The sequence below is a fragment of the Poecile atricapillus genome, chromosome 10, assembly GCF_030490865.1.
Source record: "Poecile atricapillus isolate bPoeAtr1 chromosome 10, bPoeAtr1.hap1, whole genome shotgun sequence".
In the NCBI taxonomy this organism is placed as follows: domain Eukaryota; kingdom Metazoa; phylum Chordata; class Aves; order Passeriformes; family Paridae; genus Poecile; species Poecile atricapillus.
In genome coordinates this window covers 19,945,411-19,959,825 of record NC_081258.1, presented here as the reverse complement: position 1 = coordinate 19,959,825, position 14,415 = coordinate 19,945,411, and the positions used below count along the sequence as shown (strand labels likewise).

At 50.6% G+C, this 14,415-nt stretch overlaps 1 protein-coding gene across 1 annotated transcript in view; it reads left to right on the top strand.

The window, feature by feature from the left end:
- The first annotated feature begins 1,677 nt into the window (after positions 1-1,677).
- SLC7A5 (solute carrier family 7 member 5) overlaps positions 1,678-14,415 on the top strand; it is a 32,610-nt gene continuing 19,872 nt past the window's right edge. The window contains exons 1-2 of the mRNA XM_058845619.1: positions 1,678-2,701; positions 13,637-13,762. Of these exons, the coding sequence (XP_058701602.1) occupies positions 1,819-2,701; positions 13,637-13,762 (1,009 nt within the window). The 5' untranslated portion in view covers positions 1,678-1,818. The remainder of the gene's footprint in view (positions 2,702-13,636; positions 13,763-14,415) is intronic.

Here is a 14,415-nt window from a genome sequence, read left to right as displayed (position 1 = left end):
CCTTCCCTCCTCCTTTTTGATGTGCCAAACTCTGAGTGTTAGCACATGGAGAACTGATTGGATAATCAAATAGTCTTCAAAGGTCCTGCGGAATAACTTGGGGACCCGAGGAGAGGTAATGCTCACGGCCAGGCTGATAACAACACTCGGCATTTGCGAAGTGCTTTGAAGATATCCAGCACTCTGGGAACACACCCCAATGCCAGGCCGGTGTTTTCTCAGGAATACAAATGGAAAAACAGTTGCAGAATGAATTTGTGTGGATTAATTTGAAAGAGAGGCAAGCACGAGGTTGGCTTGGAACAGGGCAGTTCAGTGGCTGCTGCTCCACGGCTGCTGAGCCTGGGATTTCCAGGTTCTCGGCTGTGAATCCAGGAAAAAATTCCCTGTTGGAAGAATTAGAACAGGGTAATTCTGTCCCATTCATGTGAGAGCTCATGGAAATGTCTGTGTGGATTCATATCAGATGTAAAGCGCCCATGGTGGGATTCTTGGGGCCAGGAATTGGACCTGATCCCTGTGGGTCCCTTTCAGCTCAGGAGATCCTGGTTCTAGGTCATTATTAGCCTTGAGGAACTTGGCCTGGGGCACTGGAGAAGTAAATCCCTCCATAAATGATTTTATTCCCCCCAGCAGAAGCTGAGTTGGAGTATTCATCTGAGAACACCTGAAGCAAATACTTAAATTTCAATCCCAATCCTGTCTGCTGGATCCTGATGTAACAAGGGTGACACAGGGATAATCACATATATTGTAAATATCTGTTTTTTTCCTGATTTCACAGTCCTGGGATAAATCACAAAATGCAGTAACAAAAATGGCCCATAATGGAAAACTAGTAAAGTGAAAAAAGGCTTTGGGGGTTACAGAAAACCTGTGATAAATGTTTTTTATTTTTAATGAACTGTCAGAGTCTTTTCAGTCTCTTCAGGATCCCATTTCTCCTTGAGAACTGGAGGAACGTGCTTAGTGCCAAGGTAATTTCTGTCTTTGCTCTCTTCCAGAAATTGGATGTTTACCTAAAGTCAGCAGCAGATTTTTGAGCCCCTGAGCAGCCGCTAGATGTCAGGTTTGGATTAGCGCTCCAAGGATTGGGCTGCTTGGGATTCTGGAACTGCTGGAAGTGGTCCTGGTGGCAATGAAATGTAACTGAAATGTGTCCTTTCCCCCCAGAATGTCGATCAGGGAATTCTCTTGGAGAAAACCTTCCAGCCCACCTCCTGCCTGTCTGAACCGTGCACAGAGGGTGCTCCAGGAGGATGAACCAACCTCGGGCTTTGGAGCTCCTCGTGTGACAGCGCTGCCTGGGAAGCAGCTCCCCACAGGTACCCCTTCCACCCTCAGAGGGAATGTCTGCAATCAGAGCTTCCAGGCTGGAGCCTCTGAGCTCCTCTCCCCCCACCAGGGCAAGAGGGAATCTGAGTTTGCTGAAGGATCGGCTCCTTGTGCCGTTATTGTAGCATCCGAGTGATTCTCCTTGGATGCAGAACCTCTGCCTTCAGTGAGGCAGACATTGCCTGCACGACTGCCAGATGGGTGAATTATTTTACATTTTCGTTTTGCGAACAAGCATTTTTGGTGACTTTGCCATCTGTCACATTTCAGATTGATGAATCACTTCTTTTTCAGACGGGTCCTTTTGGTGATCTCGGTGCATGCCAGGAGGGGCCGATTCCCGCAGCGCCTCTGCCGGGCTGCAGGTGATGCGGCACCGAGGCCTCGCCCTGTGCTCGTACATTGGGATGGAAAAGCACGGCAGGATGGAGCCGGGAGAGGCAGGATACGTGTACATCCACAAAGGATCCCTTCGGGCAGCGAATGCCAGCCGGGGCAGAGCTGCGAGGTCGCTTTTACCTCCCCCTGTCCCTTTTTGGGGCTCGGGGACGCTCGAGGTGGCCGGGCTCAGAGCGCTGCGGGGCCCAGCGAGCACCCAACGGCTGCCGCTCAAGCCGGGGGCGCTGCAGCAACAACCCCCGCCGCTCCTGCCCTCCTCCTGCCGCTCTCCTCCTCCTCCTCCTCCTCCTCCCCCCGGAAAGCAGCCCGGCCCACCGCCGCCGGAACAAAAGGGGCGGCCGAAGGTGGCGGCGTGGCCGCGCCCGCTGCTCCCGCCGCTTCGCCACCATGTCCGCCAGCGGCGGCAGCTCCCCCGGCAATGCCGTGAAGAAACGGAGCCCCGGCGGCTCGGCCGCCTCGCTGGCGCAGGATGAGAAGCAAGCGATGGAGAAGATGCTGGAAGGGGCGCAGGAAAACGGCTGTGCCCGCTCGCCATCGCCCTGCGGCTCGGCGGAGGGGGTGACCCTGGCGCGGAACATCACCCTGCTGAACGGTGTGGCCATCATCGTGGGCACCATCATCGGCTCCGGCATCTTCGTCACCCCCACGGGCGTGCTGCGGGAGGCCGGCTCGCCGGGGCTGTCGCTCGTGGTCTGGGCCGTGTGCGGAGCCTTCTCCATCGTGGGCGCGCTGTGCTACGCCGAGCTCGGCACCACCATCACCAAGTCCGGCGGGGACTACGCCTACATGCTGGAGGTGTACGGCTCCCTGCCCGCCTTCCTCAAGCTCTGGATTGAGCTGCTCATCATCCGGCCCTCCTCGCAGTACATCGTGGCTCTGGTGTTCGCCACATACCTGCTCAAGCCCATCTTCCCCACCTGCCCCGTGCCCGACGAGGCTGCCAAGCTGGTGGCCTGTCTGTGTGTCCGTAAGTAGCCGCTCGTGGCTTTCGGCTGACGGGCAGGAGGGTTAGATGGGATTTTGGGAAGGATTTCCTCCCTGGAAAGGTGGGGAGGTGCTCAGAGAAGCTGTGGCTGCTCCCGGATCCCTGCAAGTGTCCAGGTTGGAGCATCCTGGTCTAGTGGAAGGTGTCCCTGCCAATGGGACGGGATGAGCTTTAATTTGCCTTCCTACCCAAATCATTCCATGGTTCAGTGACCCTCTGCACGTCCCCGCTGTCCTGCTCCACGTGGTTCCTCACGCACCATCACCTGCCCCAAAAGATCTCACCATCTCTCCTGTGCTATGCTGGCTGCATCCTAGTTTGTTTTGGGCTTTTTTTCTTTGGCTACTTCGAATAGCCACAGCAGAAAATGTGGCCCCACCCGTAATAAATTGAGCAGAAAATTCCCCAAATGCCAGCTGTGGGCTAGTGAGCCTCTCCGATTCCCGAGCAGTGTGATAAATGCAGCGTGCATTTTTCCTGGGAACTGGAATAGGATTTCTTGTGCTCTCCCACAGGACTGTGCTCGGGCAGGGTAAAATCCCCTCGTCCCCAGGCTCTGCAGGGCCGGGATGGACGTTGATGTGGTTCGGGAGAGGATAACAATTATCTGTCACCAGCAACTGGTGCTGAAAACACGCCCCTGAGCTGCTTTCAGCACCAGTTGTGAGAGGAGATATTTCCCGGCCGTGTGTGCGCTGACACCGTGCTCCGAACCTGCTCTTGTGGGGTTTGTTTTTGCCAGCAAACATTCTGTCTCTGGGGCGTGCCTTGCAGAGAAGTTCAGTCACGGTGGGATGAATTCAGGGCCGGTGATGCCAACCTGGGCACACAGAGCTCTGCCAGGGCACACAAATCTCTCCTAATGCACTTTTTATCACCTCTCTGCTGTTTCGGGGTCTGCAGTTTTGCCGTTCAAATCCTATTTTCTGCTCCTCTGGTGACTGCAAAGTCACCCCATGCAAATTCCCAATCCTTTGAATACAGGACCATGTCCTGCCTCTTCCCTTGTTTTCCATTCAACCTGTTCTGTTCCTCTAGAATTAAATGCTTTTATAAAGATGTTTATTGGGAGAAGATAAAATTTTTGTGAGGGCTTTCTAAATCATTTATCCACTGTACGAAATCACAGCCATGTGATCTCTATATTTTTGCATTTTGAGTGATGAGGAGGAAGCTGCTCGTTGGTGCTGCTCTTTCCCAGGGGATTGATTGTGTGAGATTCCATCCCACTCCGAGGATCTCAGGCATCCCAAAGCTGCAGCACATGGTCGTTATGGGAAGATATATTGTTTGGAAATGTCTCATAGCCAACCTGACCCGGGCTTTGGGAGGTAAATTATATGGCTAATTACAGGATTGATAACAGGCAGGGCAGTGGCAAGATTGAAACTTTTCGGTCCCCAGCTGGATTTTTAGGTATATAAAAGTACCTGGGCAGGCATGTGGATTTCCATCCAAGTTTTTTACATCTTGGAGGGCTTTGATTTTTTGGGAAATTTAGTCATTTAACTAAGAAAGCTGTAGCAGTCCTGCTGATGGGTGTCTTGCCTTTTGGAAACTGATTTTTGAGCTTTCCTGCTAGTCTGCACTGTGGTTTCCTCAGGGACACACAGGAGAGGGCCATGGATGCATGTGGCATTTGTGTTCCTTGATGAAAAACCAAGGAATTAGGGTATCATTTAAGATTTTCTTGCTGCCTTATGGCAAAGTTTTGCTGTGCAAGCACAGATTGGAGCTGGCAAAGCCCTTGAGGACGTGTTTCTCACCATAAGTGACTTTTCATCTTCAGGATCATTCCCCGAACGGGTCTCTGTTTCTGTTTTATTGATCAGAGCCCACTTAAGCAGGGTTAAACAGACCCATGTTGGGATCTGTTCACTGGTGGAGGATTTGCAGCATGAAACTCCTTGAAGCCAGCTCTCATTCCCCTTTATGCTCCTCCAAGAAAAGTCTCCAGCCTTCCTTTGGTAGCAATTAGGATTTCCCTGCGGCAGAATTTGTTCTTGAACCTTTATCCTGAAATGCCAAGGGAAGGGTTTGGAGTTCTCCAAATCCGCATCATCCCCATGTGTTTCTCCTTTAAACTCTGCTCCCCCTTGCACCGCTGGCTCTTGGTTTGTTTATGCTTTGGGTTAAATTTGGGGATTGTCTCCTTCGCTCCAAGAGGTTTGTTCATCCTGCAGCGCCTTCAGCAAGGCAGCTTTCGGGAGCTTTGATTTTTTGGAACTTTGATTTTTGGAATCAGCTTTTCATCTCCCCGGTGCCAAAACCACACCGTGACCCAGGAACAATAAATGAAATAAATCTGCTCTAAGGGCTCAGGCATACAACACTTGTGGGGACTCACAAACAGCTTTGTTCAAACAGCAGCTGCCCAGAGAGGGACTTTTTATTCCTTTCAAAATCTCTAGAGTAGAAAAAAAAAATGACCTATTTGTGCAGAGGCTGTAGCACATACATGAATGAATTACCTCAAAATGGGAGAGAGCAGCTTGGGAAGCAGCAGAGGAATTTGGGACCTGGGGCTGCAGTGCAGTAGCCAAAATCCAGCCTTGCAGAACAGTCCCAGCTCTATTCCTTGCAAAATTTGTATCTCCCCACGAAATGCACTTGGCTGCACAGTTTGTAGTAAGAGGAGGAATAACTAAAGTTATTTGTTTCCACTTCACTGCTGTTGGATGGTTGAATAAATCATGTGTTGTTCAGTCTTTGCCACCATGAATTTCAGAGAGTGAATTAATGCATTAGAGAATCGAAATCACGGGCTTGAGTGAAAGGAAAAAATGGTTGGAAGAGGGAATTTTGTTCCCCTGGAAGGTGCTGAGGAAAACAAGGTGGGTGGTAAAGAGAATTTACCTACAAATAGGCATTTTCTGCCCTGAAGATTGTAATCTACACACGGTTGGTATGCAGGGCTTCTTTCATGGGCACGGGAGTGCCTGTGGTGTTTGCCAAATAAAAGCTGGGAATCCGCTCCAAGGAAATCTTCCTGGAGCACGAGGGGTCAGGCTGTTCATCCTTAGCCTGGCTCATTTCATGTTCCTCAAAAATTTGGCTGAAGACTTTCCAGGCTGCAGGTTACTTGGGTGATTGAGAAACCTGAGCATCGCTTTTATCTGTGGGATTGGATGGTTGATTTAAAACTGATAACAAAATCCATCCGAGTGTTTGGTACACAAAAATCACAAGTTCAGAAGACAGAGCTTGTGCATTTGTGTGAAAAGCCAGGAATACTTTGAATGCTCTCACTGCTGAGCTCTTCTAAACCAGTTTTACTCCTTCTGTAGTGGGTGGAGAGACAGTTATTAGGTCCTGAATTTGCATATTTGATGATCTACATTCCAATGTCAATATTGGACATGGCAAAGAATTGAACCTTGGATCCTCTGCTCTGTCTCAGGTGAGAGGGGCTCAGGTTTTCTTTCCATCCTGCTGCCACTTGAGTGAACACTTCTTCAATTCAAACTGATAAATCCTAACAAAGATCAGTAAAAATCACCAGTCCACCCTGTGTGTTCCAGAGAAGGCTCAGGGGTGGAAAATTTACACTGATTTATGAAAGATGCCGTGGATATTCCTCGTTTCCCATTGTTAACCTGCAGATTTCCTGCTTGCACAGAGGCTCCTTCCCAGGTTTGGGTTGTGATGCAGTAAATGAATTCCCTGTGGATCAGGGAGACGGGGAATGAAACTGCTCCCAGCCCTGAGCTGGTTCTTGGTGTTCCACAAGTGCCTGAGCTGTTCATCCCACACATCCTCACACCCCGAGAGCCACACACAGCTTCTTCTAGAATTCCCTCATTTCCTGACAGTAAAATCTGCTCCACAGTGGAAAGCTGGAATTGGATTTGATAATCCTTGTGGATCCTTTCCAGCTCAGGATATTCTGTTGTTATAACTTTGTTCTTTAGTGTCACATCAGCAGTTTGACAGTTTGCTCCTGAATTCGTGTCTCACTTGTTAATTAGATATGCAAATCTGGCACTAATAACCCCAATAACAGCAATATCAAAGCCAGGGAATTTTAATCTTCCTCAAAATTTGTCTAAACTTCCTTCACTGCTTCTGAACTCTGCTGTTGGGCACTTGTCCTGCGGGGGTGGAATTCCAGGGAATGCTGATGAATTCCTCATTTGTCTCTCTTGTTTTGAACAGCCAGAGAGTGAAGGGATGAGCAGAAGTCAGGGCAGAGCTGAGAGCACTTGTCCTGTGGAAGTGCCTGACACTCCTGAGAGGAAGCTGGGAGTCAGGGCAGGAGAATAAATCCAACCAAGGGTAGCTGCCAAGTTGTCCAGAAGGGAATCAGTGCCAGAATTCCACCCAGAAGTCACAGATCCTCTGGGAAGCAGGAGTGTCTTTATTTGACATCAAGGTTTTGCTTCCAACCTGCCACGCTCAGCTCTTTTTCCAGGTGTGTGGATTTTCACCTCTTCAGGTATAAACTGGTGAAAAGCAAACAGCAAACACACCCAGGGCCTGTCTGCCTGAGATGGGTTCGTTCTTTTAATTAATCAGCCACGACAAGCTGGGTGTGAAGCTTTGAAGATTGATTTTTCCTCCTCCAGAAAGGTGGATTAAGGGACTAAAGCTCCATCAGCAAATTGCCCTTGTTGGAGTGGAGTGGAAGGAAGGGGTCTGTGGAATCCCTGCTGGATGGCAGAGGCTGCAAGGCTGAGGTTGCTTTTTTAATCCGTGTTTAATTAGAGCAGCATTAATGAAAACAGGCTCTGACACTCCAGAAATCAAATGAGGACTTGGAGGGCTCTTGAAACACACAGGGAGCAGCCACTGCAATTCCAGCACCCCTCTCCTGGCTCTCACAACAATTATCCCATTAAATGTTACTGTGTTTGGATGATTTATGTTATCACTGAGATCATCCAGAGTCTTTCTCCTCTGGCATGAATAAATTGGGAAAGTTTTTGTGGAAAAGCTATCCAGGGTCAGCCTCATTTAAAGCAGCATCACTTGTTTTGAGTATTCCATAGTCCCAGGGTTGGATGTGGCCAGGAGGTCCAATCCAAGGGATGGGAAATTCAGTTTTTCCATCCAGGATGCAGAGCTGAATTTTGTGCACATAAAATACCAGCAAGTGTTGCTCCCTCTTGGGAAAATGCTTCTGTGAGGTGAGCATGGAGTTAGTTTGGGATGGTTAATTTTCTGGGGGAAATAGGGGAAAAAGAGCTTTTCCATATCTTTTTCTCTCTATATTTTGTCTTCCTGTGGTAAAATGTCCTGTTGGTGGAATTGCTGTGTCATGTCCTCTGGAAACCTTGGCAGTAAATCCTAAGGAGCCAAAATAGCTCTAGGTAGGAGCCACCTCTCCCAACAATGAGGAATTCTCTGGAGTTTTCCTGTGGCAGTGTCCCACTGTTATTATGGGATAGGGGTGGTGACCTGTTCAGGGTGTCTGGGCTTTGTTGGGACATCCAGAGCTCCTGGCCTCAGGGTAGGTTTGGAGATGATCCCTTTCTTAAACTCCTTGGTAGGGCAAGTTTGCTTTCTCCTTTGTTGATTCCCTGATTGCTGTTTTGGGAAGAGGAATAAAAAGGGAGTTGGGAAGTGTTGCCAGGGGTGTTGATTATTATAAGTAGATTTTAATATAGACATATTTGCTCTGGGGCCAAGAGCTTTCCGACAGCCTCGTGTGCCCCCAGGCCTTTCCCTTTCCAGGACTGATTGCCCTGGGTGTTAAGTTTCTCCAGGGATTTGTCCTTGCAGAAAGATCTGCAAAGTTTTTCCCTCTGCTTTTTCCCTTCCCCACCTTGCAGGGCACAAAAGTCTTCAGTCAATACCTGTCAAGTTGAAGTATCCCATATCATTTTCTGCCTGTGACCTTGCCTGTCTCGTGTTGGAATGTGCAGTTGGAAAGAGTCACCACAGATTTTTGGGAGTCATTGTGGCATCCCAGCTGCTGGAATATAAAACTGGTGGGGCGTTTTTGCCTTGGGTAATTGATTTTCCTGTGGGTTTAATCCACTCTGGTCAGTATAATTTAGTTTTTAATTTGTCCTGTGTGGATTAACTCTGTTTTCCAACCTCTAGTGGGCTTAGGCAGCAATTCCATAAAGACCATGGAGTGTTCTGTGCCTGTTCCATGTGGTCTGCCATCCCTGGGATTTGCTCCTTGGTCCCACAGGCTCAGCTGGTCCTGTCTCTGCCTGAAACCTCCTTTCACCAGAGCTGGTAGGAGAGAAAACTGCTGTAGTGTCACCTGCACTTCATGGGGAGGGAAAGGAGCTGGAGCTGTTTTGGGAGTCATTGTGAGGGAAAATCAACATCAGCCAGTGGCAGATGGTAAATGGGAGCATCATCTTACCGTGGCAAGGGCCAGGCACTTTGGAAATGTGAGTTACTGAGAGTCATGCATGATAGAACAGTTCACAATCCTTGTTTCCTGGCAGGGAAGCTGATGGAGGGGATTTCCTTTCATTTCCCTTTTATTTTCCCTTTATTTCCCTTTATTTTCCACAACTTCCCAACCTGCTGTGTGTTATTGCTGGGTCCTGTGATCCACAAACAGGAATCCCATGGGAATTAAGAGCAAGTTAATGAGTTTAGTCCCTTGAAGGCAGCTACTTCCACACATTTATCTGTGTTCAGGAGGGGCACGTGGAACCACACTGGCAGGGAATGCTACAGGAGGTGAAACTGGGGACAAAAGGGACATTGTGCAAGTGTGTGTGATCCCACAGGCAGCACGAATGCAGCTGTACCAGTGCCTCAGCAACTCATTCCTGTGCTCATTCCAGAAATTTCACCTGCAAAGCTGCTGAGGATCTTGGGCTGAGCAAGCTCCTGTCCCCCCCAGCCAGTTCCGTGTGGGGCTGGAATGGGATCTTTGTCCATCTCCGGCGCGTTGTCCTGGGGAAAGCTGCAGCCCTGCCTGTTTGACAGGAATCCTGCCAAGGCTGTGGGGTCACAAGTGGCAGGCCCAGGTTTAGCTGTGTCCAGCTCCATTCCCACTGTTTGCCTCTGCTCTCCCCCATCCTGCCTTTCCCTCGGCCACGGGAGCTGTTCCATGCATTTATCCTGGATGTGTTCTAGGTGGGATTGATCCATTTATCTGTCTGCTTTGCAGGCCCTTTTTTCCTCTTGTCTCTAGGAATTGTGTCTGGGAAGGAGCCTGGGAAGCGACTTCAAAGGGATACAGCCACAAAATGAGAATTGTGGGGGTAAAGTCCTGGGTTTGGTGTTGGATTAATTAGTTTGTCCTTGTTCCTATCAGGAATGGGGAATTCTCTGGCTGTGCAGGTGAGTGCCAGTGGAGCAGGTTCAGTGAGATGCCTGGAGCCAGCAAGGACTGCAGGACAGAGGAAATATTGAAGCCAGACTTGCTGGTCTATTTAGAAACTCAAATTTTTCTTTGTGGTTTGAGTTGCCTTGGAATGAGGCTGGGCTGGAGCAGTCCCTGGAGGGGTGAGGGGATGAACAGCACCTGGAAAGCAAAATCCAGGATCTCTCCTGCCTGAGTGATGAGTAATAAATGACTTGAGCTAGATTAGATGTAGGAGAAACTTTTGTTATTGTGAGGGTGGGCAGGCCCTGGCACAGGTGCCCAGAGCAGCTGTGGCTGCCCCTGGATCCCTGGAAGTGCCCAAGGCCAGGCTGGAATGGACTTGGAGCAGCCTGGGACAGTGGAAGGTGTCCCTGCCATGGGATTGGAACAAGGTGAGCTTTAATGTTCCTTCCAACCCAAAGCAGTCTGGGATTCTATGAAAAGTCACCCCCTGTCCATCTGCCATCCCTTCAGCTTTCCACTTATTATCCCAATTATGTAAAGCTTTGGAGAGGGGCTGCTGGCTCAGCCAGCCCGTGCCATGTCAGGTCATGCTGAAATCCGTGTTCCTCGAACGATTCCCCAGCACAGCCCCGCCAGGTCACTGCAAAGCTCTGCCTGGCTGCTGTCTGACAGGGCCTGGAGCCTTAGGAAAACACTGCAGGAATTAGGGCAGCACAGCCTGATCTCTGTATCACTGCCCTGATTTATGGTGCAGCTTTGCCGTGTTTTTCCTGGAGCGATTCAGCCGAGGTGAGGGAGCGCTGCCAGGAGGATCCCGCAGCCCCTGCGTGGCAGGGCAGCATCGGGGATCAAAACAATCAAACTTGCTGCCCTAAGAAATCCCAGCCTCATGAGAAGATCAGCAGCCACTGGAATTTGTCCTGGAGTTTTATGGAAAAGCTTTCATCCTGTTTGTTTTCTGTAGGATTCTTCCTGATGGGGGATTCTTGGCCATTCCTGGGTTGGAGGTACTGGAGTAACTCCGCTGTGCTCCTTTAGGAAAGACAAATGTTCCTGTAAAATGGGAAAAGCAAAGCAGAGGGAATGTGACTGGAAGGGTTCTGACTGATGACCACAGCAGAAACTTCCAGCTCTGTTTACTCTCTGATCCCAAAGTGTTATCTCATTTTTAGGGAGTCTGTTTATCTGGCACTAATGGGGTTTTGGAGCCAAACTTGGACACTTGGAGCGTGTAGGAAACTTTTGCCTTTTTTTTTCACCACCACCCTCCAGGGGACTCTGTACACAACCAGAGCAGGGAAAACAACCCCTGAAAATCAGTGTTGAAGATGGGGTGAAGCAGTTATTGTCAGACACAGAATGCCTAAATGGGGCAGGGAATGTCACTGTCACACCTCTCAGGGCTGTCCTCACCACCCAGCAGCAGCGTGCTTTTAGATGGGTGAGCTCACCCTTTAAATATCCCTCTGTAAACAAGGGCAGATTTATTTTTAGCATAATCGCTGGTCAGAGGGAATCCTGGCTGCAGAGCTCGCTGCCCGTGCACTGGAGGTGTTCAGTGGCCGACTTGGGAGTTTTGCTGGGTGACATCCCCAGGTTTCCTTGTCCCCTGCAGCACTGTAAGGTCTCTTGGTTAAGCTGTGTTTCCTCCTCGCTGCTGTCTGAGCCTGTCCCTTTGCCCTGTCCCCAGAGGCAGCCGTGTCCCACTGTCCCTGTGTGGTGACAGAGCTGGGACCCCACAGGCACAGGGCTGCTCCAGGGTGGGAACTGTCCTTGTTCTGCATCTCCTGGAGGGGCCTGGCACAGGGACAGTGGCGTGGCACATCTGTCACCACAATCACTCAGCCCTGCTCCTGGCCAGAGCCCAGCTCTTGCTGTCCTGTGAGCCCAGCTCTGCTTCACCAAAACCAGCTCAGGATCATTTCAGTCTCACCCACACTCCCAGAGGGGCTCCAAGGTACAAAATCCATCTCCAATCCTTGTTTGCTGCTGGCTGGCCCTCCTGTGGCATGGATTGGATCGTGTGCTTTCCTTCCTGACACATCCAGCCCTCTCTTCTCCACACTTGAAGCTCTCTTGTGTTGGAATGGCAGCGGATCCCGGAGATGGGAGGGTGGGGGAAGGAGATGATGATCCTGAAAGCTGTTGGATCCTGGGACACTGGCACAGGCTGCCCCTGGATCCCTGGCAGTGCCCAAGGCCAGGCTGGACGGGGCTTGGAGCAGCCTGGGGCAGTGGAAGGTGTCCCATGGCAGGGTGCTGGAGCTGGATCTGTAGGATCCTTCCAACCCCAGCCACTCTGGGACGCTCTGAGCACTAAACTGCAGATCCAGCTCGCAGCCTCACAGGGGGACTGGGATGTTTTGGGGAGCAGCTGTTTGGCTCTGAGCAAGAGCTCCTGTGAAAAGGAGCTGCAGGCTCTGGGAAAGTGCTTTTGCATGGGAAAGGATCCTGCAGGGAAAAGCCTCCAGCTCCAGGAGGAGATTTGGGATCTGCTCCTCCCTGAGCGCTCAGGGGACAGCCAGGGGTCACTGGGCTGGAGGGAGGACATCCAGCACTGTCACCCTCAGTGTGACATTGCCTGTGCCCATAACAAGCAGCAGGCTCTGGGGAGGGAGCAGGGCACCCAAACACTCAATGATTTGTGAGGGCAGCACAGCTTTGCCAAAATTTGCTCTGCAGCAGGTGAAGCTCAGCCAGGGGCAGAGGCTTTAGACAAGGCCTGGTTCAGGCTGTGCCTTGTCTGGCAGCAGGAGCAGGACACAGAGGAGAATGGGGGAGGAATACAACAAAAAGCTATCAGGAATTCAACCCCAGTAGTTGCCTTCACCACAGGGCAACTTGTGGGCAGCGGGAGTTTCTCAGCAAACAAAATACTGCTGGGGAGGCAGTGCCATGCTGGGAAATCCTCTCCTCCATCCCCAGGGAGCCCTGGCTGAGCAGGGGATGGGGCTTTCCCCAGCTCCCCTTCCCACCTGCCCCTTGTTTGTCTCTGGGGCAGGCTCAGGGCAGCTCCTTCGCCTTCAGCAGGGCCGTGGTGGTGCAGCCTCAGAGCTTTTGGGGTGCTGTTGTCAGAAAATCACCACAGACCAGTCCTGGAGGCTCAGCCTGACATCCCTGAAGGGTTTCCACACAACAGCAGCATTAAATTGGGTTGATGGGACAGGGACTGTGTCCAGGCACTTTGGTGCTGAGGGGTGCAGTCAGTCCTTTGATTTACAAGCCTCAGGAGTGTTTTCCAATGGAGCAGAGCTATTCCATATCCCAGGGACCACAGGCATTATTCAAACTGCTTACTGCCAAAATAAAAGGTGGAATTGAGAAGTGTGAAGCTGCAGAGCTCTCAACAAGTTTCTCTTCTGGAAAAAGGCTCTGGTTGGTTGCTTCAGCAAAATGGAATCACAGTGTGGTTTGGGTTGGGAGGGTCCTTGGAGAACATCTCAATCCATCCTCTGCCATGGGCAGGGACACCTTCACTATCCCAGGGTGCTCCAAATCCCATCCAAGCCGGCCTTGAACACTTCCAGGGCTTCTCTGGGCACCCTGTGCCAGGACCTCCCCACCTTCACAGGGAGGAATTCCTTCCATATATCCCACCTAAAGACTCTTTGTGATTTTGGGTGTGTTTGGTGTGTCTCCCTGGGTGCTGACCTTGTCCCTGTGTGTCCCCTCAGTGCTGCTCACAGCTGTGAACTGCTACAGTGTCAAAGCTGCCACCCGTGTGCAGGACGCCTTTGCTGCGGCCAAGCTGCTGGCGCTGGCTCTCATCATCATCCTGGGCTTCGTGCAGCTGGCAAAGGGTGAGTTCTGTTCTTTCTTCTCCTTTGGGGCTGTGCAGGCAAAGCAGGATGAGGGACAAAGCCCTGGAGTCCAACCCCAGGTGTTCCAGAGCTTTACAAACCTCCCCGTTCTCTCAGGTGCTTGGGGGATGTTTCCAGCTTTGCTGAGGTTTTGTATTTTTATTTGTGGGATTTTATAGCACTGCTAGGCTCAATTTCACACTCCTCAAACCACTTAAAGTCTTTCCCACTTACACAGAGACTGTGGCTTCTCCCTTTGGGATTGCAAGGAGTGAAAATGTTGGTGCTGCTGCGCTGGGAAATCTCTTTGTAACACCTGGCCTTTTGCTCACTGAGAATTATCTGCATGTGTAAACCACTCCCAGTCATCTTAATCCTTCCACAAACTCCCCCTGCACATTTCCCTTCATCCTGCTCCAGGTGTGGAGTGGCTCAGGCCAGCTCTGGGTCACAGAGCCCACGAGGAGCAGAGAGATTGGAGCTCTCAGCTGGAAAAGGAAATAAAGCAGCTGGAAAAGGAGATAAAAATGGGAAGATAAAGCAAATTTTCTGGTGATTCAGCTGGTTTGCTTCATGCACCCATAAAATCCTCTCAAAGAAGGGAGATGGTTTGTTCCAAACACATCTGAGTTTGTTCCAAACCTGATTAACTC